At 37.5% G+C, this 25,920-nt stretch overlaps 2 protein-coding genes across 11 annotated transcripts in view; one reads left to right on the top strand and one right to left on the bottom strand.

The window, feature by feature from the left end:
* The window catches only part of LOC127836674 (ras-related GTP-binding protein A), a 378,726-nt gene that overhangs the window by 81,954 nt on the left and 270,852 nt on the right, over positions 1-25,920 (top strand). The gene's annotated exons all lie outside the window — the stretch shown is intronic.
* LOC127836334 (uncharacterized) overlaps positions 1-25,920 on the bottom strand; it is a 493,739-nt gene that overhangs the window by 399,188 nt on the left and 68,631 nt on the right. Inside the window, exons 18-21 of one of the 10 annotated variants that reach the window (XR_008028731.1) lie at positions 24,067-24,287; positions 19,749-22,613; positions 16,121-18,469; positions 15,855-15,974 (exon numbers count right to left, since the gene is read on the bottom strand). Coding sequence is in view for 2 of the 10 variants with exons in the window: in XM_052362957.1 (XP_052218917.1) it covers positions 17,693-18,469; positions 19,749-22,613; positions 24,067-24,287 (3,863 nt within the window). In the remaining 8 variants the exon portion in view is untranslated. Of the gene's footprint in view, positions 1-2,942; positions 6,064-14,909; positions 18,470-19,748; positions 22,614-24,066; positions 24,288-25,920 lie in introns of those variants that run through there. The other 9 variants (XM_052362957.1, XR_008028729.1, XR_008028728.1 and 6 more) reach the window with 9 other exon arrangements.

Genomic DNA, 25,920 nt, shown 5'->3' with positions numbered 1-25,920 from the left:
ATTCTGCAGGAAATTCCTTCATAAGACTTCCTGATGATGTTCGTGATCTTTCCTGGCACCCCATAGTGTTTCAGAAGTCTCCAGAGGGACTCCTGGTAAACTCTGTCAAACACCTTTTCATAGTCAATGAAGTTGACATGCAACCGCAAATTCCACTCCAGGGATTGTTACAGAATGATGCGCAGGGTTGCGATCCATGCACGATCTCTCCTTTCAAAAGCATGCTTGTTGGTCTGGGAGATGCGGGTCTACTGCGTCTTTCATTCAGTTCAGCAGGATGCGATTTAATACCTTTCCTGGAATGGATAACAGTGTGATTCTAGGTAGTTGGAGCAGGAAAAGAGGTTGCCGTTCTTGGGAAGCTTGATGAGGTAACCCTCTTTCCACTCTTTTGGAACTTCTTCCTATATCTTGCTGAAGAGTGAATGTAGTAGCGCCACACTGGTCCCCACATCAGCCTTAAGTGCTTCTGCAAGTATGCGGTCAGGTCCTGCAGATTTACTGTTTTTCAATTGTTTGATTTCCCTGCTGATCTCTTCCTTTGTGGGAGTGCAGCAGTTGATTCGCAGATAGCTTGTAGCTGGCAGAATTCGGTGGGTTTGCAGGAGCTGACCTGTTGAGTAGCTCCTGGAAGTGCTCAATCAACCACTTCTTCTGCCTTTCGTCATCTTTCAGATTTGACAATAAATGTGGCCTCTTGAGTGTTAATAAGGCAAAATGTTTACGACGGACGACGCATGATGGACAAAAAGTTGTGCTCAGGTGATTTAAACAAGAGGGCCATCAGGCCCTAAGGCGCTCACCTGTAAGCCAAAGGAACTAGACTATTCTGAAAAATATGCAAGCTGATTCATGAAGATTATTTTGGACCAAAAAAGTGACTTTTAACATGTTTTTTTATATTTGACCGTGTGACCAAGTTTTTGAGCTCATATGACCCAGCTTCAATCTCTGGCAAAATTCAATTGGGACAAATGTTCTGACCAAGTTTCATGAAGATTGGCCAATAAATGTGGCTAATATAGAGTCAACAAGTTTTCACTAAAGCCATATAAGGACAACTGCCCCCCCCCCTGGCGGCCATGTTTTTCAACGAACCATAACCATTTTCAAACTCACTTGAGCTATTGTTAGAACAAATGTTCTGATCAAGTTTCATAAAGATTGGAAAATAAATGTGACTTCTAGAGTGTTAACAAGGTTTTGTAGTAAATAGCCATTTAAGGAAAAATGCCACGCCCCCTAGCGGCCATGTTTTTTAACTGATCTCAACATTTTTGAACTTAGCCCAGATATTATTAGTTCAAATATTCTGACCAAGTTTCATGAGCATTGGACCACAAATGTGACTTCTAGAGTGTTAACAAGGTTTTACCATACAGTAAAGCCATATAAGGAAAACTGCCCCGCCCCATGGCGGCAATGTTTTTCATTCAACTGGAACCATTTTAGAACTCGTCCAAGATTTTATTGGGACACATGTTTTGACCAAGTTTCATGAAGATTGGACTAAAAATGTGACTTCTAGAGTGTTAACAAGGTTTTACTATAGCCATATAAGGAAAACTGCCACGCCCCCTGGCGGCCATGTGTTTCAACCAACCGGAACCATTTTCGAACTCGTCCAAGATATTATTGGCACACATGTACTGATAAAGTTTCATGAAGATTGGACTTAAAATGTGACTTCAAGAATGTTAACAAGGTTTTACTCTAGCCATATAAGGAAAAATGCCACGCCCCCTGGCGGCCATGTTTTTCAACCAACCGGAACCATTTTCGAACTCGTCCAAGATATTATTGGGACACATTCACGATTTCGACATTGTTAAATCACGCGTAACGAGACGGCCGAGATAACGCGAGATCAAGGGTTGGGGGGGGGTTCTGACAGTATTCGCTCTACAGTAGACACCTTACTTATCCGATATTTTGACGTTATATATAGAATAAAAGCGATAAATTGCCGATTTATTACTAATAAAAACAATCATTATTTTTATTATAACGTTCAACGACCATCTGCTCATTAATAGTATCATTGTAATTAACGGCTCCGTAATTAACTACCGGTACTGACAAAAATAACAATATCATACCTTACTCATGTTACTGTACTGTGTGCTGAAATGTCAGAAATTAAAACAACCCCAGACTATTATAATTTTTGAGTGCAAGTTAATTTAAACCCACCCACTAATTAAAAATAAACATTTTTATTATATTGGCTCATTTTTCTAAATGTTCAGAAATAAAAACCAATTGGTATTTGCACATTTCAGTAAACATAAGACTACTTTATTGTTAAATTTGTAAATTGTATAATAATCTATGTATTTTTATTACTTCTGTTGCAAGCCCAACTTGTTGTGCTTTTAAAATACATAAAAATCTATTGTTGACAACTATAATATTATTTAAGATCATAATTAAGCAAAAGTAAGTCCCCAATTCCAAGCTTACCCCCCCCCCGGCCAGTTAAACCGGTAGAGTGCTGATCTCTGACTCACTCATGGGTTGGTAAGTTTAAGCCTCAACTCGGGTTCATCTCTTAGAAATTATTACACCTTAGGCTACCCTGTCTGTAACCAAAATTGCAGTTGAGGGTCACCGGCATACATGTACATGTATCAAATACATTGTAACTATGTGCTTATGTTAACATTTCCTGAAGATTCAACCACTGAGCAGGATTACTAAGTTATACCCATTTTATTAATGAAAAAAATTAGATATACAGTCCAACCTGTCAATAAAGACCACTCAAGGGATTTGGTCGTTGTGGTCTTTGTTCACAGGTGGTCTTTATTCGCAGGGTCGATCGAAACTTTGCAAAATATGCTAGTAGTTTTTTAACAGGTACCTTATCTGTGTATGTGCTCTATTGTTTAAATGTTTGAATACTTATGCATGTATAATGAAATAAAGGATTTAAAACACAGTTTTGTTTTACATTTGTATATTTATTACATGTTGTGTTTCTATTCCCTTATGTTTTTATTATTTATTTAATTTATCATATACTGTATAAATAACTATTGACATACATGTATACGTAGATGTACATGTAATTGTACAAAGAACAAAGTACAAAATACACATAACATAGCAAACATTTATACATGAAATACATGAATCACTACTACACAACCAGTAAATGCATTAAGTCATTCACTGACGCGAATTCCGACTCACGCTTAGGGCGTTTACTTTCACAGTTTACGTTCTCCTCGAATTCATCCATAATCTCATGGTTACGCTTTAAAATGCTCTGAATTTGAGTTTTTCCTACACCAAGATCACTTGCCACTCGTCTACAACTGTGTCCTTTACCTAACAAACTAATGACCTTAACGCGTTCTTCCAACGTCAAGAACTTACGCTTGGAAGCCATGATGGTTACATTGAACTGACAATTTACTTTTCTATAATCTATGAACGTCTTATTACGGAGAAATTTAAGAAGTGAATGACTATCAAAATGTTTGTCTTTAATAGGCATCGTAAATGATATGAAACCGTTAATTTCCTTAATGAGTTTATGAAAGCCCCAAATTTGTCTTTGATATTTTCGGCAATTAGTACATTAATCGCGAGTCACTTAAATACAAAGGCAAATTTTTACACTTTTGACAAACTGCCAATTGCATAAAAGAAGCAGGCGACTACCAATTAGCAATTCATGTTAAATAAACAAACAACTACTATCGAGTGCAATAAACTGTCAATATCTCCATAGCGACCGACGTGTCCACTGGTAAGATGTGTATCACGTGACTACGCAGCGTTCTGGCGGCCATTTTGTTTTTTGGAAGTTGCGAAATCGTTGATTTTTATGATAACAGTGGTCGTTGTAAGCTATCAAAAATGGAGATTTGGGAATGTAAAAGGGTGGTCGTTGGTTTTTGTTCACAGGTGGGCTTTATTCGCAGGTTCAATATATAGTGAAATCGTTCGGGAGAAAATCGGTGTGGTCGTTATTGACTGTTGGTCGCTATTAACAGGCGGTCGCTCGGGCAGGTTGGACTGTACTATCAGATGTATTCAAAAAGACAAACCAACTGGTACCTACTAGTACTATCATAAGGAACATCATCCATTAACCATCTATACTTCCACGTCTTTTGGCTCTGCTACACCAACAGGAATAAGCGTTCGGTTAATGTTTTCTGTGTTAATCATAGGGATTACAATTTATAATATTTCATCCCAACAACAAAATCTCTACAATGATAGTATTCATTTTACAGTCCGGTTTTACTTCTATTAGGTTAAAAACTAAATAGTGAATCAGTTTTTGAGATGAGCTTGTACCAAACACACACACAAGCTCCTGCACATACACACTTTAATGAGCAAATATTTTAACTGTAACAGTTATTACTTGTTGGAATGTCTCAGACTAACCAGCATATACAAGCAGTCTTCACTTTAGCATTTTTGAACAACTAACGGCAGCCTGAATCTTTATGCTTTAATAGAACAGATAACAAGAAATATCTTTAAAAAAGATATACGGCGTTGATTGTGGTCGATGTTTATGAACGATCAAAAGTTATCTCTATGAGATAAAAAGTAGCGGATGCCTTTTTTCTGCGCAGTTCTTAGCTACATCATAAGCAAATTTTTAAAAATAAGCATAATTATAGTATAGTGAATTATTGTGCTCATGCTTAATAAACTGGTCTAAATGGATAAATATTTCTAATTAATTTTATCAAAATTGGTCCTTATCATGCAAATGTTGAAACCATATTAAAAATCGATGATTGACATACCACAATAATATCGCCGAATATCTTTTTTTAGTATCTTTCTGATCAAAACAAACTTCAAGTGCACAAAGTTTACGAGACGGCGTTTATATAAAGATTTCTGCAACTGACCGCAAACTGACCTTGATACCTTGCGGATCGGAATGCAATGCATTACAGTCACTACGTATTTGTCAGTAAGACCGGTGTAACACAATGATCGCAACCCCTTCTGCGAACTCCGGTGATGAACTGTATATAAACTCTGACTTTCACAAATGGCCGCGAATTGACCCGAAACCTCGCGGGTTGAAATGCAAGGCAAGTAAGTACTAAATATGACAACATAGCCTTTAGTATAAACGCTTTTGCGCTGGTAATTCTCTGAAAATACAAGGTGAACGCACAAACTGTATTTATGTAGAAAATTGATTGTAAAGCTGTTCTATCTATTGAGCCTTTTCATTAGAGATAAAATTGTTTCATGCAGTAAAACATTGTTAAAAAGACGCGGATATGTTTCCAATGTTCTGGTGTTATACTCAAATCAGCCAATGGAATAAATGAAGTGTATTCATTCGTACCTAGCCGCGGGAAGTTTTATTTGAGTATTATTGGACACTTACAAAGGTCAAGTCAGGGTGAAAAGCTGGCTTAATACAGCTTACGCCGAAAAATACCCACTTGCCCGACTATATGAATCCGGAAACTTTAATAGCCCAAATTTAATACATATCACTAGCCCCGGGCTGTCGGGCTAGGGGTTAGCGTCAAGACTGTAAAAGCAATAACAATTCTTCAAATATTGATACTCGTCTTCTTTTGAACAAATCTGCCATGACGGGTAGTTAATTGGGATAGCTTAACACACAACCAATTAAGGATGACTGTGATGCAGGTGAAAGTTTCACCCTTATGAATATTAAGCCAATGGACATTTGACCAGGGACACTTATTTTAATTCAAAGTAAATGTTTTCTTAGCAGTGTTAATAGTCATGTCAACAAATCACATGTTATGTTAAATGATTACATGACAACATTGGATGTGTAGCAACTTAAACCACCATCCATTTTATTATATTTCTGATTGTGTAGGATATTTTTTAATGTAAGGGTATGAAGTAGACACACATCTGAAGTATCTTTATTTTATTTTTTCAAAGAACATAGTTATGTAACTGTGGTGATGTATAATATTTATTGCAAGAGTTAATAAAATTCCAGGTGTAGAAATCTTGAGCTTCATGCAGCATTAGATACTCAGCACAGTATCCCAGTTTCTGTTGACACTGTGAAGTGTGATATTCCTGAAAAAAAGTTTCTATTAGTTATAACAATAAACCATTCAATAACATTTAAATACAGCAAAGTTATCTGTTTTAAAATAATTGTTCTTTTTAAAGACAATAATTGTTCTTTTTAAAGACAAGTATTTTACCAAATGCCATCAAACTTCTAATTTGCCCAAACTTAACAAATAAGATATTTTTCCACACCCCACCCGCTTTAGCATGTTTCGTTTTTATCTATTTTAAACACAATAAAATCGAAATAAAGCTTAAACGTGAACGACAATTATATCAAAGATACTAAGCTAATAAAAAATTACAAAAAATATCATACCATATAGGTTATATCTGCAAATTATTGGGAAATTATAATTGCTTCAACATAGAACTGTAATGCAGACGCACTGCAGTAGATTATCGAGTACCCCCCCGACCTCACTAAATCCAATCAGAGTTGTCTCCCTTAAAATAATGTCGAAAAGGTCAATGTTCTGACAAAGTTTCATGAAGATCGGACTAAAAATGTGACTTCTAGAGTGTTAACAAGGTTTTACTACAGCCATATAAGGAAAACTGCCACGCCCCCTAGCGGCCATGTTTTTCAATCAACCGGAACCATTTTCAAACTCGTCCAAGATTTTATTGGGACACATGTTCCCACCAAGTTTCATGCAGATTGGACTAAAAATGTGACTTCTAGAGTGTTAACAAGGTTTTACTATAGCCATTTAAGGAAAACTGCCACGCCCCCTGGCAGCAATGTTTTTCAACCAACCGGAACCATTTTTGAACTCGTCCAAGATATTATTGAGACACATGTTCTAACCAAGTTTCATGAAAATTGGACAATAAATGTGACCTTTAGAGTGTTAACAAGGTAAATGTTGACGACGCACGATGCACAAAAGGCGATCACAATAGCTCACAATGAGCACAACGTGCTCAGGTGAGCTAAAAAAACACCTTGTACAATTACTTAAGTCTGTGAAAGAAGGCAATCAATAGTTTGTTTGTTTTTGTTTGCTAAGTACACACAATGACATCAATAATTTATAACAATTATACAGTTCAAAAGTTGAAAAAGACTTAACTAGAATGGCATGACAAAATATGATATTGAAAGATAAACATGTAATAACAGTGAGGCAAACATTCAAGTTGTAACCATTTTTAAACAAAACTACTTATAATGTATCCTAAACAGTAATATACCCAGCATGTTTGCAAATACTGGTTACACTTATAGAGACAAATAAACCACAAAGAGTTGGTAATAAACAAACCAAAGCAAATCAAACAAGAGCTGCTTCCATGAGACATATGACATATGCCCCCTAAAAACGCTTTGATAGAAGTAATGAGCAGTTTTCGAAACCTAAACGCAGATTTCGAAACCTAAACGCGGACCCTAAGTTCAAGGTCAAGGGGTCAAAATTTGTGTGCGCATAGAAAGGCTTTGTCCATATACAAATGCATACCAAATATGAAGATTACATCTGAAGCAACAGAAATTATGAACATTTTTCGAAACCTAAACAAAGATTTCGAAACCTAAACCCAGACCCTTAGTTCAAGGTCAAGGTCAAACTGGTCAAAATTTGTGTGGGTATGGAAAGGCCTTGTCCATATACACAGTATGCATGCCAAATATGAAGGCTACAACTGAAGCAACAAAGAAGATATGAGCATTTTTCGAATCCTAAACGCAGATTTCAAAATCTAAACGCGGACCCTAAGTTCAAGGGAGTCAAAATTTGTAGGCATATGAAAAGGCCGTCCATATACACATGCATACAAAATATGAAGGTTACATCTGAAGCAACATAGAAGTTAAAAACACTTTGTAAAAAAAAATGTTCGACGGACAAAAAGACAGACGGACAGTGAGCTCACTATATGCCCTCCTTCGGGGGCATAAAAAGGCCAGTAACTCTAATCAAGTTCTTACACTTGAAAAAAACATTCTCACAAAGGCAATAACATGCAGCTAATGGTAATTTACCTCTACATACTTTTTCAATCAATTATAGGACTTTATTCTGAGAGAAAAATAGTAGCATATGTTTGCCTAAGTCAATAAATTGACTTCAAATCCGAGCACAATTTTTTTTAGATTGAATTAATTTCAAATCTCAATACAAATATTCATAGACAAACAGTACAGCTGGTTTGGTAATTGTCGACTCCGGTACTACTTAAAAGGACCCCAGGAACACTCAAGTATACCGGTACTCCACGTACGGAAAATATACGTTCCATGAAGCCCAAGATATCATTAGAATAGACGTTCTGACCAAATTTCATGAAGAGTGAACTATAAATGTAACTGTAGAGTGCTAACATTACAAGGTTTTTCAATAGCCATAAAAGGAAAAATTCCCCACCTCCTGGTGACCACATTTTTCAACAGACCAAAAACATTTTCAATCTCATCCAAGATATAATAAGAACAAATGTTCAGGCCAAGTTTCATTGAGATTGGACAATAAATGCCACTTTTAGAGTGTTAACAAGTTGTGACTTTAGTCACGTAAGAAAAGATTCCCCCACCCTGGTGGCCATGTTTTTTTAGCCAACCTGAGTTATTTTCGAACTTTTCACTGATATCATTGGGAAAAGTCTTCTGACCAAGTTTCATGAAGAATACAAATAAATGTGGCCTCTTAGAGTGTTAACAAGGTTTTACTATAGCGATATATTGTCATATTAGGGAAAATGCCTGCACCCTGGCGGCCATGTTGTTCAAGCAATCTAAACCATTTTTGAGGTCATTCAAGATATCATCATACAAAATGTTCTGACCAAGTTTCAAGAAAATTGGACAATAAATGTGAAAAATAGAGTGTTTTGCAACCAACTGGAACTCTTTTTGAAGATATCATTGGCAAAAATCTTCTGATCAAATTTCAATAAGATCGGACAATAAATTTAGCCTCTATAGATTTAACAAGACAAATGTTGATGCCGCAAAACGCATAACGGTCCAAAGGTAACCACAAAAGCTAAATTCCACAAAGATTGGACAATAAATTTAACTTGCAAAGTGTTAACCATGTTTTACTATAGTCTTATAAGGAACAAGAGATGTCAGAAAAACAATGCCCCCTAATGCACGCTTTTTTAAAACCTTTGACCTTGAAGGATGACTTTGACCTTTCACCACTCAAAATGTGCAGCTCCATGAAATACACATGCATGCCAAATATCAAGTTGCTATGTTCAATATTTCAAAAGTTATTGCAAAACTTTACTACCGGTATATTAAATTTTTTAATTTTTGACCTTCGACCTTGAAGGATGACCTTGACCTTTCACCACTCAAAATGTGCAGCTCCATGAGATACACATGCATGCCAAATATCAAGTTGCTATGTTCGATATTTCAAGTTATTGCAAAACTTTACTATATAAGTTTTAAATTTTTGACCTTTGACCTTGAAGGATGACCTTGATCTTGACCTTTCACCACTCAAAATGTGCAGCTCCATGAGATACACATGCATGCCAAATATCAAGTTGCTATGTTCAATATTTCAAAAGTTATTGCAAAACTTTACTATAATTAAGTTTTTAATTTTTGACCTTTGTGACCTTGAAAGATGACCTTGACCTTTCACCACTGAAAATGTGCAGCTCCATGAGATACACATGCATGCCAAATATCAAGTTGCTATGTTCAATATTTCACAAGTTATTGCAAAACTTTAATAAATTATGGCACATAATGACAGACAGACAGGCCAAAAACAATGTACCCCCGATCTATCGATCCTGGGGCATAAAAATGCCCAGCTTCCTGCTGGCCATGTTTTTGTACTAACATGAACTATTTTCAAACTCGCCACCGAGTTCATGCCATCTATCCATGTTTCAAGTTTCATGAATAAATATGAAGAACTCTTAAAGTTATAGCAGGATCCACCATTTTAAGCAATATTTCTAGTCTATTTGTTGCCATAGCAACCAGAATGCTTGATGTAGGAACAAAATGAAATGACGTGCATAATCTCCATATTGCCATCTGTCCATGTTTTAAGTTTCATGAAAAATTATGAATTACTTTTAAAGTTATCTCAGGATCCAGGAAAGTGTGACAGACTGACAGACAGAGTGCAATTCATAAGTCCCCTCTGGTTTCACGAGTAGGGGACAATAAAAAGGGAGATAACAATCAAAGTATTAATCCAAGTATGCTAATTATTTCCCTTTGCTAAGGACACATTTAACAGGATAAGCAGAAGTAACCCTGACCTTGACTAACATGACCTTTGACCCCATTATTAAAGTGTAGATGTTAATGTGAGGTATTAACATACTAAATGTTGAGGGAATTTATCCTAAAATAAGGGCTCTATGATAAAAAGTATAAAAATTAATTTTTAGCCAGAACTGTAAAAAAAATGCGTTCAATATGCACCAAGGTATTTGATGATAAATACTTTGTGAAAGTTTCATTCAAATCCGTTGAGAAATACAGGAGTTGCGTTCGGATGAAAATGTCAAATTCAATCGTTTTTTAGTCATGGCGACCTTGATTTCGACCGAATAATAAAATCCTGACAATATGCGCCAGGGTACTTGGTGACAATTATTTTAAAAAATAAATAAATGTTCCGCCCACCCGCCGACATTCACCAATCTACATTTTGTAATTATCAGTTTTTACTTCAGAAAACCTGGTTAAAAAAGACAAATAATTGAATAATTGAAAGAAAAAATGCCTCCTAAATCACTGTCCTTGTTTGTAAATTAAATTTTAAGGAAATGTATAAAAACTTTCTTATACCCACCATGCAATGTATGTTCATGAAAGAAAACAACATAATGCCTACAGAGATTCATATAATGCCCTTTGTTCACAACCAATGACATTGGAAAGTGCATGAAATATGTACTTTGAATAGGTACAAACTAAATTTGTTTCTAAAAAACAATCAGGAATTGAAATTTACTTGTCAACACGTAAGTCTCTAAAAGTAAAAAAACAACAATTCAAAACACAAATCATGAAGAGAATGCTCACCAGGAAACTGTAACACACAGGCATAATACTAGAATACCCTGGTTTGGGCCTGCTTTTAATCAGGATTTTCTTTAAACAAGAGGGCCAAGATGGCCCTAGTTCGCTCACCTGAGTGGAGTCGGTTCATTCAATCTTTACCAAATGTCGAACTTGACCTAGATATTGTCCAGACAAACATCCTGGTCAAGTTTCATCATTATTTCATCTGCGAGTCATGATCAATGTACCTATGAAGTTTCATGATCCTAGGCGTAAGCATTCTTGAGTTATCATCCGGAAACCATTTTTCTAAGTTGAGTCACCGTGACCTTGACAGCCATTGTGTGAATACGATTTTTGGCATTGTGACCTTGACCTTTGACCTAGTGACCTGATAATCAATAGGGGTCACCTGCGAGTCATGATCAATATACCTATGAAGTTTCATGAACCTAGGCATAAGCGTTCTTGAGTTAACATCCAGAAACCAATTTACTATTTCAGGTCACCGTGACCTTGACCTTTGACCTGAAAATCAATAGGGGTCATCTGCGAGTCATGATCGTTGTACCTATGAAGTTTCATGATCCTACACATAAGCGTTCTTGAGTTATCATCCAGAAACCATTTTTCTATTTCAGGTCACCGTGACTTTGACCTTTGACCTAGTGACCTGAAAATCAATAGGGGTCATCTTCGAGTCATTATCAATGTATCTATGAAGTTTCATGATCCTAGGCATAAGCGTTCTTGAGTTATCATCTGGAAACCATGTTACGATTTCGGGTCACCGTGACCTTGACCTAGTGACCTGAAAATCAATAAGGGTCATCTACGAGTCATGATCAATGTATCTATGAAGAATCATGATCCTAGGCCTAAGCTTTCTCGAGTTATCATCCGGAAACCATTTTTCTATTTTGGGCCATCGTGACCTTGACCTTTGACCTAGTGACCTGAAAATCAATAGGGGTTATCTACAAGTTATGATCAATGTACCTATGAAGTTTCATGATCCTAGGCCTAAGCGTTCTTGAGTTATCATCCGGAAACCATTTTACTATTTCTGGTCATCGTGACCTTGACCTTTGACCTAGTGGCCTGAAAATCAATATGGGTTATCTGCGAGTCATGATCACTGTATCTATAAAGTTTTAAGATCCTAGGCATAAGCGTTCTTGAGTTATCATCCGGAAACCATTTTACTGCTTTGGGTCACCGTGACCTTGACCTAGTGACCTGAAAATCAATAGGGGTCATCTGAAAGTCATGATCAATTTATCTATGAAGTTTCATGGTCCTAGGCATAAGTGTTCTTGAGCTATCATCCGGAAACCATTTTACTATGTCGGGTCATTGTGACCTTGACCTTTGACCTAGTGACCTGAAAATCAATAGGATTATCTGGGAGTAATAATCAATGTTCCTATGAAGTTTCATAATCCTGGGCCTTAGCGTTCTTGATTTATCATCCGGAAACCATTTTACTATTTTGGGTCACCGTGACCTTGTACTCTGACCTAGTGACCTGAAAATCAATAGACGGCATCTACGAGTCATGATCAATGTACCTATGAAGTTTCATGATCCTAGGCCCAAGCGTTCTTGAGTTATCATCCGGAACCCATTTTACTATTTCAGGTCATCGTGACCTTGACCTTTGACCTAGTGACCTGAAAATCAATAGGGGTCATCTACGAGTTATTATCAATGTACCTATGAAGTTTCATGATCCTAGGCCTAAACGTTCTTGAGTTATCATCCGGAAACCATTTTACTATTTCGGGTCACCGTCACCTTGACCTTTGACCTAGTGACCTGAAAATCAATATGGGTTATCTGCGAGTCATGATCAATGTACCTATGATGTTTTATGATCCTAGGCATAAGCGGTCTTGAGTTATCATCTGGAAACCATTTTACTGCTTTGAGTCACTGTGACCTTGACCTTTGACCTAGTGACCTGAAAATCAATAGGGGTCATCTGCAAGTCATGATCAATGTATCTATGAAGTTTCATGATCCTAAGCATAAGTGTTCTTGAGTTATCATCCGGAAACCATTTTACTATTTCGGGTCATCGTGACCTTGACCTTTGACCTAGTGACCTGAAAATCAATAGGGGTCATCTGGGAGTCATGATCAATGTATCTAGAAGTTTCATGATCCTTGGCATAAGCGCTCTTGAGTTATCATTGGGAAACCATCTGGTGGACGGACCAACCGAAATGAGCAAAACAATATACCCCCTCTTCTTTGAAAGGGGGGGGGGGCATAATGAGAAAACTGCCCCCCTCCCAGCAGCCATGTTATCCAACTGACCGGAACAATTTTTGAACTTAACTCTCGTATCAAGGAAACAAATGTTCTGAGCAAATTTCATGAAAATTGGGTCGAAAATGTAACTTCTACTGTGTTCACATGTTTTCACTATATACATATTGAGAAAAATGCCCCGACCACTTGCAGCCATGTTTTTTCACCGATCCCGACCATTTTCAAACTTGTCCGAGATATCAATAAAACCAATGTTTTGACCAACTTTCATGATGATTGGGCAAAAATTGTGACTTCTAGAGTGTTTACAAGGTTTCTCTATAGCCAAATAGGGAAAACTGCCACTATATACATATAGAGAAAAATGCCCCGCCCACTGGCGGCCATGTTTTTTCACCGATCTCGACCATTTTCGACCTCATCTATGACATCAATTGAACCAATGTTTTGACCAACTTTCATGATGATTGGGCAACAATTGTGACTTCTAGAGGTTTACAAGGTTTCTTTAAAGCCAAATTAGGAAAACTGCCCCGCCCACTGGTGGCCATGTTTTTCAACGGATCGGAACCACTTTTGAACTCAACCAATATATCATTAAGACAAACATTTTGAAAAAGTTACATGAAGATCAGGAATGAAATGTAACTTCTACAGTGTTTACAAGGTTTTTCCCTTTTTTTTGACCTAGTGACCTAGTTTTTGACCCGGCACAACCCAGTTTCGAACTTGGCCGAGATTTCATTGGGACAAAGCTTCTGACCAAGTTTCATGAAGATTGAATAAGAAATGTGGCCTCTAGAGTGTTTATGAGCAAATGTTTATGGACGGACGAACGGACATACGACGGACAAAGACCGGTCACAACAGCTCACCTGAGCAATCAGGTGAGCTAAAAATGTGTGTTTATTCATTTTCATATTATTTATTAATAAGACCACTATGGTGTGATCGGTTTTTCACCCCAGGCCGATGAATTGAATGTATTTTCAAGATCTCTTGTTGTTACATTTCAAATATGAAAGCCAAGGGCTTTACAGTTTCACACAAGAGGTCTCACGAGGTTGTTTCTATAAAGTTAATGAAAAACTGGTGATGCCTAGGGCCAGGCCACTTTGAACCCAGGGGCATAACACTATCACAGGTTTGAAAAGACCTCTTCTTTAAGCTTAATACTGTACATGAAAGCCATGTACTTCAAGGTTTCAGACAAGTAGATTTGTGCAGGTTTCCCATGTGTCGATGTAAAACTGGTAACAACCTGTGGTAGGCTTCTTTTGACCCCTGGGGCATTATTTGTCAAAAATGTGTAGTGAACCTCAAGATGATGCTACATAACAAATATGAATACCTTTTACTTTGCAGTTTCAGACAAGAAGATTTGTTAAAGGTTGTCACTATTTTAAGTATTATGTACCAGTAAACCTGGTGATTTCTAGTGGGTATAATCTAGAATGAATATACAGGGGACCTCTAGATGATGCTTAATACCAAATATGACAGCCTTGGACTTTCAAGTTTTACACTCTATTTTTTTTCCCTATATAAGTCTATGAAAGACTGGTAATACCAGTGGCGAGGCCTCTTTTAACCCCAGTAACATAACTGGAATCAAGTATATAGAGGACCTCTAGATGACACTACATGCCAAATATAAAAGCAACAACTTTATAGTTTTACACAATATTTTTTTTTTAACATATTCCCTTTAAAAGTCTCTGTTAAAGTGGTCACCCCAGGATGGGATCAATTTTAAACCTAGGGGCATAATTTGAACAAACTTTGTAGATGAACACATATGTTACAAATCAAATAATAAACCTCTAGGCCATGCTGTTTTAGATGATTAAAAAAAAAATCACTTATAAAACCTCTCTTTGGTCCCGGAAACCTAAATACATTGTAATAATTAAAACATCAAGAGATGTGTTTGTCAGATACACAATGCCCCCTATTGCGCCGCTTTGAAATAAAATTTCAATGTATCATTTGGCAGGTTTAGATATTATCTCTCTTTTAAAGCTTATTAATTCCCTTGGATTGTATTTTTTTTACTTTTGACCATATAGGATGACCTTGACCTTTCACCACTCAAAATGTGCAGCTTCATTAAATACACATGCATGCAAAATATCAAACTGCTTTCTTCAATATTGCAAAAGTTATGGCCGATGTTAAAGTTTTCTGACGGACAGACAGTTCAACTGCTATATGCCACCATACCGGGGGCATAAAAACTGACACATTTACACAATTGTTAAAGGTTACCACCCAAGGCACTTTCTTGTAAAGTTTAGATAAATTTTATGCAACGATTCAGGAGAAGAACAAGATGTGTTTGTGAAACACAATGTCCCCCTATATGACGTTTGACCTTGTAGGATGACCTTGACCCTTCACCACTCAAAATGTGCAGCTCCATGAGATACACATGCATTTCAAATATAAAATTGCTAGCTTCAATATTGCAGAAGTGACATTACATGAGCAATTTTGACCCATATATTTGACCTTGAAGGATGACCTTGACCTTTCACCACTAAAAATGTGCAGCTCCATGAGATGCACATGCATGCCAAATATCAAGTTGCTATCTTCAATATTGCAAAAGTATTCATAAAATTAGCGATTTGGGTCACATATATTTGACCTCTGACCTTGAAGGTTGACCTTGACCTTTCACCACTCAAAATGTGCAGCTCCATGAGATACACATGCATGCCAAATATCAAGTTGCTATCTTCAATATTGCAAAAGTACTCATACAATGAGCGATTTTGGCCACATATATTTGACATCTGACCTTGAAGGATGACCTTGACCTTTCACCACTCAAAATGTGCAGCTCCATGAGATACACATGCATGCCAAATATCAAGTTGCTATCTTGAATATTGAAATACTGCAAAAGTGTACATTAAATGAGCGATTTTGACCCATATATTTGACCTTTGACCTTGAAGGATGACCTTGACCTTTCACCACCTAAAATGTGCAGCTCCATGAGATACATATGCATGCCAAATATCAAGTTGCTATCTTCAATATTGCAAAAGTTATTGCAAATGTTAAAGTTGGCGCAAACCAACCAACAGACCAACAGACAGGGCAAAAACAATATGTCCCCCACTACTATAGTGGGGGACATAAAAATCACTTGAAGAAAAAAATAAACTGACAACACAAACGCAGACAAATGGAGGACATCACAGTATCCATTGTGTGTTGTGCTCAAGTGAGCTAACAAATGAAGCGCGTATCACTCAACAATGAGCTACATTTTAATTACATGTACAACTTCACAATACTCAGACAAGGGACAAAATTGTCACAAAACCAGGTTTTCATTGTGAAAAAAAATCTGATAAAGGGAGACAACTCAAACTGAACTTTTTAAATGAACAAACAAAATTAACACCCTTTGTAAGTTTGTTTTAAAATAAATCTATTTTTAGTCGTGGCGACCTTGACATTGGAGATATTGACGTGATTCTTTTGTGCAACACACCGTCCCATGATGGTGAACAAATGTGCCAAATGATTTTAAAATATCATAATGAATGACATAGTTATAGCCCAGACAAGCTCATTTATGGCTATTTTTTACCTTTGAACTCAAAGTGTGACCTTGACCTTGGAGATATCGACGTAATTATTTCGCGCGACACACCGTCCAATGATGGTGAACAAATGTGCCAAATGATTTTAAAATCTGACAATGAACGACATAGTTATGGCTCGGACAAGCTCATTTATGGCCATTTTTGACCTTTGAACTCAAAGTGTGACCTTGACCTTGGAGATATAGACGTAATTATTTCGCGCGACACACCGTCCAATGATGGTGAACAAATGTGCCAAATGATTTTAAAATCTGACAATGAACGACATAGTTATGGCCCGGACAAGCTTGTTCCGCCAGCCCGCCAGCCAGCCAGCCAGCCCGCCCGCATTCGCCAATCTAATAACCAGTTTTTTCCTTCGGAAAACCTGGTTAAAAATTGATATTGTATAAAAGTCCCATTGAATTCATTAAATTAACAACTATGAATTCTAATTGTCTACAACAACTAAAGCTATTAGACATGCTTCAATTAATTAACATACCACACTGATTCAGTCGCATCATTTCATAGTTAACATACCAAACTTATTCAGGTTTATCATTTCATTTACTCATTCAGTACAAAACTAACACAAACTTATCTATCATAATATAGTACCAGCAACACCTGTATGCAGATACAAGAATTGCAAAAAAATAAGCATGCATTTGGTGACATGGAGGTGCACAAATAAGACAAATATATTTATAAAAACAAAAGATGGATTCTCCTATTATTCGCACACACCCTAGTCAGTACTTTGTTAGATGCTGCCATCGTCAAGGTGGGTAACCATGGTATCTGTAGACTCTGGTTCAGCCTGCCCATCATCATTACCACTGGTGAATGTGACAGGGTAATAGTTCCCGTTGTACAAAGGTTCCCCGGAGGCATACACAGCATTATCTACAGAAGTCTCTCCAGGGCTCTGGTAACCACTTGCACTTACATCCATACTCACTGGAATAGACTGTACAGTCACATTGGCTGTCACTGTTGAATTAATACCCATGCTATGGTTAGTATTATATATTGAACTGCTCACTAGATGTGCCTGCTCGTTTGTCAACATTTGTTCGATAGCACCTGCATCAGATGCTTCTGAGTCGTAGCTCGTAACAAATGTCATCCCATCTAACTGGCCACCCTGTTCTGTATGCATAAAATACATAGTTCCCTCATTCGCACCCATGGTCACATTTTCATCTTCATAGCTAACAATTTCAGTTCCACTCTGAGAACTGAACACATCATCATTAACAATGTTCTGAGAGCCTGCAGACTGTTCTTGGGGAAGATGACCTTGATATTCACATTCTGCTGTCTCCATATCAACCGATGGCATAGTAACAACAGTGTACAGCTGATCTTGTGCTATGATTGGATAGGTTGCGCTTGTGCTATTAAACTGTTGCATAATGGTGTCCCCTGACTGAAGCTGCTGGGATAGAGCAAACGAGACCTGTTGAAACATTTCTGGAGTCATAGTACTTGATGGAAGGCTGTTTCCTTCACTTACGGTCAGACCAGACATCTTTTCCTATAAAAGTACATTCATCTGCCATCATGTAGCATACAATGCTCATACCTATGATGTAAAAGTGATGTCTGAATAACAACTAAGTAACAGTCTTTGAAATAAGAAGTTGAATCAAGACTTCCATAATATCTTCACTAGAGGGATAATACACGTTTTCGAGGACATGATCATCTGCGGGCGCTCGAAAAATCCGTTCCTGCCCGAGTGTGCAGCACGAGGGAAGGAACGGATTTTTCGAGCGCCCGCAGATGATCATGTCCGAGAAAATGTGTATTTTTGCTATTATTGCATAAACAAATCACACATACCAAAATAATTTTAAATAACAGTGAAATCAATATGTTTTGTTCATTCGACATCGACAAAATAATTCGATTATTTCAATACAGTTAAAGGTTGTGTTTTACATATGCCTCACTCGGTCATCATCCGAAATGACGAGGCTTTACCTTCGGATAGGCAGTTTTCGATTTAAAATGTGTTTAAACAGTGAATTAATGCAAAGTTGAAATACAGCAGCGCAAAGTTAAAAATGAGGAATCATTTTGGAATTTACAGCAGGAACGTTGAAGGTACATGAACACTTTCATTTACAGCATAGTCTTTTGAAAGTGTTGAGTAAATAACCTTAACTTATTGACGTTGCCAATAAAATAAAGCTGTTATCAAGAGAGTGCAGATGGTATAACTTGAAAAGTGGATTGAAATAGTCATTATCCCTGCATGCATGAGGAAACTGGTGCTTATTTGTTATTCAGTTCCCCTTTTATGCTTGGAAAGTCGTCGAAGGCTGGGGAAGGGAAGTATCTGCGCGTGGACCAGATTATTGATATGAAAAACACATAACAGGGCTCTAACAGCACGTGAATCGCATTGTTAATAAACGATTTCTCCCGTTCAAGCCCTCCTTTTGCCAAGTTTCTGCACCCCGCCACAGGGCATTATAGATAGAGTTTATGCAATAATATAACTTCAGATCAAGAAAATATAACAATCCTGATGATATTGAAAACTTGAGAAGGTCCTTTTCAGAATTTACCAGTGCATGGATTTATTGTTTGTGCAAAATTAAATCAATTCGGTAAACTGTATAATCCAGTGTTCAATAGAGTTGGCAGTGTTTGCAAGGTGCTTACAAAGCACTCAAGCAAGTTTTATCTCACTTGTATGCTACGGACACAAGATTCACTGAGTTTAAAAACACTGGTTAAAGCTAAAGAAACCAGAACAAGGCCTGTACTATTAATAACCAAAAAAGCTATATAATGCATTAACTTACCTGTGTTTCATGTTTGGGCAAATGCAGCTTGCTCTTCAAAGCCTCCATAACAGAGGCTGTCCTCAAAGGTGACCCAAAATTGACCGTGCCCGCCAAACCCATCTTCATGACCTTCTGCTGACGCAGTTTGGAGGCTGACCGATCATCAGTGACCCCCTCCGAGGTCGCCCCGGGGGCACAGTCCATCTCCACCTCATCACTAGAATTTGAAAACACATCAAACACGCCTTGCCTGTTGGATTTAGGTAGAGATGACATGCTTGCACCGCCCATCACAACCTGGTTTTGATTCTGGTTCACATCTTGTGAAGACAATTGCCTGGAGTTGTTTTCTGCGATGCTTTGGGACGAGATTACTGGCATGTTTACATTAGTATTTGTAACAAGGTGACCGTCTGCTGAATGCTGCAAGGAAGATGGCAGTATTTGGGCTGGAGTATGCTGAACATAAGATTCCCCATACGTGGAAGTCGTTGCAACAGCAGTCATTGAAAGGACAGGACTATTGGATGTGACACTTTGGACTGATGGGCCCACAAAGCCTCCTAGTAAGTGCTGAAGCAGTTGCTGTGACAATTTTTGGGTCTGTTGGGAGCCTGGCATTTGTTGTGCCTTCTGGTGGGCCTGTAGCTGCTGAAGTAACTGAGCCTTCAGTAACTGCTGCTGTTGTTGGTGATTAAGTGGGTTTGAAGCTCCTTGCTGATTGTCTGGTTGGGCATATACAGACTGCTGCTGTTGTTGTTGCTGCTGTTGTTGTTGCTGCTGGTGATGACTTAACACTTGTGAGAGCTGGTTCAACATAAGATGCTCCTGTTGAGGTGGTTGCTGTAACAGCTGATCCTGCTGTAATTGTTGCTGTTGTTGTTGCAGCAGCTGTTGTTCTTTATGTTGTTTTGCAAGCTGTATTACACGCTGTATGACTTCCATATTTGCAGGAGTGATGTTAGTGATGCTGCTTGCAACATTCTGCTGAGGTGCACTAACATGTATACTTCCAATATGTACACTGCTAAGCTGTTCACCACTGATTTGAGAGTTTGCTATGTTCCCTACACTTACTTTGGGGGTTGACATCTGTGAACTAGCCACTTGCGGGTTTGTTAATTGTAAAATAGCTGTTGAAGAAGATAAAACTGTGTTCTTTGACAAGTTCCTTTGGACTGGATTTTCTTCAGATTGATGCCCATTACTAGGCTGAGGTTGGTTCTCTTGAACCTTCAAGGCCACAGGACTAGTTGTTGTGGCTAAGCTTCCAATACTTAAAGAAGTAGACGACGATGATTTTTCTGTGCCAGATTTGATAAATTTTTGCAGATTTCCTGTCAGTAGAGCGTTTTTAAGCATTTCTGACACTGAATTACCACTTGAGAAGAGCTGAGTTACAGAGGACAAAGGCGTCCTAATTGCTGATGAAGCCGTTTCTGAAATAACTGGCATCGTGGACTGAGGGAGATTTTGTTGCACTTGAGTCAGTTTTAACAAATTGACCATTTGTTGGTTTATTGTTGTTCCACTTGGCATAGCACTCTGATTTTGCTCACTGGACGCTACATTTGAAGTATTCCTGGCTGGACTAGGGACGGCAGTAAGGGTAGGAGCACTGCTGCTTAAAACTGGACTGGCACTTGTAGACACACTATGATTAGCCGCTGATGGCAGATTGGACAATTGGATCTTAGGCTTGAATGCATTAGCCTGTGCTTTTTTGGACTTGCCATCATTTAATTCACTATAGTAAGTGTCAAGGATATCACTAGCAATATTGACATTACTTATCACACTCTGGGACACAGATCCGACTGTTGAGTCAAAGTTTGGATCCATCAATCGTTCTTCTATAGATTGCTGGGAATTGTCTCTCAACTGTTCCTCAATTGATTGCCTCACAGTTGGAACAGATAATTTGATTATCTTTGCTGGACTTGATGTTGACAATGTATTATTACTTGCATTCTGCTGTTGTTGCTGCTGCTGTAGCTTCTTTTGTGAATTAATCATCATTATTTGTTGAGCTATGTCCAACTTTCTCTGTAATTCAGGTGTTAATTGTGACTGAGCAATTGAAGCTCCAGTTGTTAACGTGTTATTTTGAGCTGAAAGCTTTGGCTGGGCCTGGATCATCCTTGGCAGAACTGAACTGGCACTGCTGAGGGTCATACCCGCCACTGTGTGAAGGCCAGATGGTGCTGACCTCTTCAACTGACCCGTTCCAGGAGAGGTCCCAATTGTTGTCGAAGACTGACCTTGGGCCTGTGTTGACATAGCTGGACTCTGTCCCCTAGAAGCACTGGCTGTGGTCACAGCAGCACCCTGGGGCTGGATAACTATCTTGGTAGTCCCAGTGACTTTAATTCCAGAGTTCCTACCACCAATAAACAGAAAACCATCAGCAGAAACTCGCACACTTTCTGCAGTCTCCTTCACAGCCTGTGGACCAGTACCACTGGCAACAATGCGTATTGTTTTGGGCTGAGTAGAACCGGGTATGGAATGATCAATGATATTGAGCCCACTATCATGCTGGACAACTGATGTTCCTGGGCTTGCTCCTGTCGATGGGGAGCCTTGAGGCTTGGCCATCACTTTCCTGCGTATTTCGCGTGTGGCAGCCATGCGGAGAACGCCACTGGAGTTCAGCTCGCTCTTGGGCACTATCATGACACCGCCAGTAGGGGCAGTCAGCTGCACCCTTTCTGGACCCCTGGTAATCACCTTGTGGTTTTGCAGAGCTGATATGGCAAGATTGCGCTCCCGTTGGCGCTTCATCTCTATCATCTCCTTGAGAACAAGGTCATCATGGTGTGAAGGTTGTTTGAACGGTGCCTTCCCTTTCCTTCTGTTGGTCTCTTCTTCCTCAGAACTTGCCTGAAATAATAATGATTTTTTCTTCTCTTATAAACGTGTTTATATAATGATAAGATGGATTAAAAATCCAGATAAAATAGGAAGGCATGAATGGTTTTGTGGGATTCATCATCTTATAAAATAACTCTTTTATGATCATTTAATGATCTTTAAATTTTCATTTGAAACATACATGAATGGTGTGATTTTTAAAATCAATTCAGGCGAATAATCTATTCATCACTTCATAGGGTTCACCCAACAAGCCGCTTTGTACCTCACATTATATAATTCAATTGCAACATTAGTGACCATATGAAAAAGCAATTAATTCTTTCCTTGAATATATCTCTGATAGCAAACGTGAAATATGAGCAATTGAATTAAAAAGTGCCTGGAATGGTCTCACACCAAAAGTTATTATCTACACAAGCCTTATTTCAACATGTTCTGAGAGAGAAAAGTTGAACCACATCAAGTACATCTTCATAACTTTAATTAGTGTTATGATAATTTGACCTCTAGAAATTTGTTTCTGATTACGGGTATTTTAATTTTGAATTTTTTAATTTATGTGTAAAATACACAGATTTTTCATTTCATGGCAGACTGTATTTTTTAATCCCTTCATTATACCCCCCATCCCATTCTGGTATTGTTTCCATTTTTTTTGCCTTACTATAATGTAGTTTAAACACTCTAGTAATTCATTTTATTTAAAAGCCATGTTAATGGTAAATAAATAATGTGTAATACAACAATAACCATTATAGTACATTAATGTATATTTCATCCCTCACAAAGCTTTAATGTCAAATATTCCTTATAAAAACACACTCTCTGATTTTGTGAACAATCTAAAAATGTATCATTAGTTTCTTGAATGTTAGAAATGTACAGGTATTGATTGATTCATTTTGCATTTTGAAATGACCTAATAATAAAAATGTAACACTCTCGCATGAAATTTAGCTCTGTTAAAAATTAACTTTCAATTTATAATTTCAAAGACTGAAGTGCTGAGGTCCCTTATTTACTGTTCACAGTTAAACAGGTGTTATCAATGAGTGTGTATGGTACGATTTGAAAGTATGAAGGCATGACAATAAAATAGATTTACTTTCAATTGAGGCAACAATAAAACGCCTTTTTATTGCTCATGATTTGACCTTGACTTTTTTACTAATTTAATTTTGGATTCATGCATATCTCGATATCATTTAGGAATATACACCCAGATATCCACAGTTTCTGTATCTCTAAGTTATATTCCAGATGTAGAGTTTGTCACAAATTAACTAAACTAAGGACACTAACTCCACAAGTATAAGATGCAGGATTCTTGTACACAGCATTTTCAATCAATGAGATCAGATGGCCAAGCGATCACAACAAACCCTTATATGCCACCTTTTGCAAGTTCAGCAATAAAAACAACCTTTGCCTATCAGTTTGTAAATATTTTAACACTCACTTCCTCCTCGCCACCCCCTTTCAGAGCCTTCTGCACGGTTTCCATGGCCTTAGAGCTTGCAGCACGCTTGGGTCTGAATTTCTTTTCGCCTGGGTTTCCTCGGCCTGCGTTAACGTGGAAATCCTTGTCGTCATAGTATTTGTCTGAGTGTTCTTCCCTTAGGAAGCGCTTTGCATACTTCTTCAGCATGCCTTCCATGACCCGGGCACACTCAGAAAATTCTTCAATTAAAAATGTTTTACCTTCTAAATGAAATACTTAATGTTAACATCCTTAAGTGAAAAGTGATTGCAAAAAAAACAAGAGGGCCATGATGGGGCGTATCACTCCACTGTTTTTTATGCGAAAAAAAAAGTGCAATGCGCATGGGTTGAAATATACTCAAGCATGTGACTTTCTCTTTCTATCCCTCGTCCCACTGGGGGCCATAAAGTTGGAACGGTGAGCTTTTTTATACATGGAAAAAGTTACTACCGTGTAAACTAAACAGACTAAAATGCCCGGGAATTGTTGCACAGGTCCTTTGCTTATAACGTAGGTACATTTATCTCTCCAAAAGATATTGTCGTTCCTTCTATTTCACATATTTTTAGATGCTGAAGATCAAATCTACGCACTCATCTTGAGCAATTTTTCATTTTATCACAATTATTTATTAAGTTGTCAGCTACAAACCCGTAAAAACCTGCTAGTGTTTGGTTAAGGGTTAATAATCTCTGGTTCCTTCTTAGAGCCTTTCACACATTTATAAAAAATACAATAGTAGCATCTTTCTTTGTAAAGAATCATCTCAAAATATAATTAACAACCCACACATCCATAAGACCAACAGGCCTGAAAATATCATGATAATCTACAGATTATTTCTTTATATTTATAAATGTTTTTAATTAAGTAATACATTTGACTTCTAAGATCAATTCATAACATATTTTAAGAAAATTATAAAATGGTCTGAAATATATATGGATCGTTGAGCAACTGACAATAATATCACCAATTCATGAGTCACGATTCACAAATGGAACAATAAATCATTAGTTATTAAAAAGCAGCATATACGATAGTTGCACTTCATTAATGCAAACACCTTCTCTTGGATACAAAGTTCGAGTTTACCATGCAGTATTATATATTGACTTTTCTTGAAATAATTATGTTCATGGAAGTTGTGTTTTTCAAATCAATAAGATATTATTAAACTGGTTTAAACACTACAAAAAAGACATGAAATTAACATGTCATCCGAAATATTTTTATCCGGATATATGTTCACTTTCAACATATTTAAATAAAACCAGACTTTTTTCAGTTTATAAGAAAAACATTCATAACACTTTTTCATACTTAAATTCCTTTGTAAGCAGTCACCATCTGATCTAAAATGGCACTAAATGACATTGTTTTATCTCATGTTTACAAGATGTTGTTGTTGTTGGTCACAGCCACACGGCTGCAGTAATCTCCCCTTGTAAACGTCATATGTTCAGTTTTGTGACCCTCAGGGCAGGGTCAAATTTTAGCCCAGGGGAATAATGTGAACAAATTTGGTAGAGGACTATTAGATATCACTACACACCAAATTAAGTAGCCCTAGGCTCTATAATTATGAACAAGAAGATTTTTAAAGTTTGCACAAAATAGGCCTTATTTAAGCATATGTTCATTTTTGTGACCCCCAGGTCAGGGTCAAATTTGTCCCCAGGGGCATAATTTGAACAAACTTAGTAGAGAACTATTAGATGTCACTAAATACCAAATTTGGTAGAAATAGGCCCAATGGTTATGGACAAGAAGATTTGAAAGTTTGCACAAAATGGGCCCAATATAAGCATATGTTCGATTTTGTGACCC

Source organism: Dreissena polymorpha, chromosome 1 (genome assembly GCF_020536995.1).
Source record: "Dreissena polymorpha isolate Duluth1 chromosome 1, UMN_Dpol_1.0, whole genome shotgun sequence".
Classification (NCBI taxonomy): domain Eukaryota; kingdom Metazoa; phylum Mollusca; class Bivalvia; order Myida; family Dreissenidae; genus Dreissena; species Dreissena polymorpha.
The sequence above is the reverse complement of the archived record's forward strand: the minus strand, read 5'-3'. Positions and strand labels throughout refer to the sequence as shown.